This window comes from Crocodylus porosus, unplaced genomic scaffold, assembly GCF_001723895.1.
Source record: "Crocodylus porosus isolate Cpor-Errol unplaced genomic scaffold, CroPor_comp1, whole genome shotgun sequence".
Lineage (NCBI taxonomy): Eukaryota > Metazoa > Chordata > Crocodylia > Crocodylidae > Crocodylus > Crocodylus porosus.
Genome location: NW_017728931.1, coordinates 134,841,789 through 134,843,187, shown reverse-complemented (window position 1 = coordinate 134,843,187; position 1,399 = coordinate 134,841,789). Strand labels below are relative to the sequence as shown.

The 1,399-nt window shown below is 35.8% G+C and overlaps 1 protein-coding gene across 2 annotated transcripts in view; it reads right to left on the bottom strand.

The window, feature by feature from the left end:
* Positions 1–1,399, bottom strand: part of USP6NL (USP6 N-terminal like) — a 172,499-nt gene that overhangs the window by 123,026 nt on the left and 48,074 nt on the right. The window contains exon 1 of one of the 2 annotated variants that reach the window (XM_019543715.1): positions 1,044–1,190. The exons of the other annotated variant lie outside the window; for it this stretch is intronic. Within the exon in view, the coding sequence (XP_019399260.1) occupies positions 1,044–1,101 (58 nt within the window). The 5' untranslated portion in view covers positions 1,102–1,190. Of the gene's footprint in view, positions 1–1,043; positions 1,191–1,399 lie in introns of those variants that run through there. 2 annotated transcript variants of the gene reach the window in all.

The window sequence follows — 1,399 nt, the reverse complement described above, 5'->3', positions numbered from 1 at the left end:
CCAAGATCCTTTTCCGTCTCCGTGCTGGCAAGAGGGGAGTTCCCCAACCTGTAAGTGTGGTGCCGGTTCTTCCTCCCCATGTGCAACACCTTGCTAGTTAGTATAGACTCATCTGCTAAAGAAGAATGCTCAAAACTTTGAGAACAAAAACCAAATCTTTCAAACCGTAAATCTGATTTTAATACAAGCTCCAGTTTAATAAAAATGACTTTTGTAAAGCTTCCCCAAGTCCAAACTGATTAAAATGTTTTCTAAATGTGATCTAGCCATTATTTGCTGCCATTGTTTATTTAGAGAAATTAGAATGTATTTCCCATTACTTCACTCACATTCTTGCTTGTTTGCACATGACATATACCACCGCACCGAGAGCTGTACTGGCGTAAGCTACTGACTGCAGGGACTATCAACAGCTGTTCTACCTCCGCAACAATACATTCAGAGCTTGTATTCAGGCAGTAACAAAACATTTAAAAACCTGTGGTCAAAACAGAAAGTCCTCTTGATATCAAAGGTATTTGTTTCCCCTTCCTTTCCTCCTCCACACAAAATAAAATAAAAATAAAATAAAAAAATATATATATAAATCAGGATAGATTTTTAAAATCACCTCCAAATGCTGCAATGTGGGTAGCCAAGATTTAAAAGAGAAGAAAATATTACCATGATAAAGATCTACATCCAGAAACCTGGATAAACTCGTTCTAAACAACCTCGGAAATTATTAGATATGACTGCTGTATTTCTTTTCACTTCAAACTGCTATTTTTAAGCTGTGAAAACAAGAATTAAACCTTTATGGTTGGAAATTAAAAAATGCCTCTTAAATAAGACGCCTTTAACAGTAACGTTATTAACATTTAACTAAATTTCTTCAAATGTCACCATTAATCCCAAAGTCATATAATTTAACACCATTAAAATTCAAATCTTCACCCACCAGAAACTACGTAAGCAACAATAACAACAAGCCACTCAATCTTAAAGGATGGCATACGAAAACTTTGATATATATGAGAATTTAAACTTAAAAGTTATTTTACCATTCTTCAGATTTTGATTTCCTTCCCAGTCCTGGTAATACACAGTTTTAGTCTTCATGGATTAAAATTTAAAAGCTTCTAGATCATATTCTAAATCACCGATTCAAGTGAAGGAGCAAGAGAAAGTGTGTTTGAAGCTTCTTCCTCCTCCGCTTGGAAAACCCCACTTCAGATAAGCAAGCTACTATCTGTTGGTCCATGTTCTTACTGAAGAAATGATCCCACTGTAGCTACATGGACTACAGACATTCAAACAAAGACGTTATTTGTTCCAAAGAAGGGTCTTTCATGCTGCACATGAGTATTATCCACTGCAGCCTACAGCCTAGCATTCCAGCTAATAATGAACAAGGGGA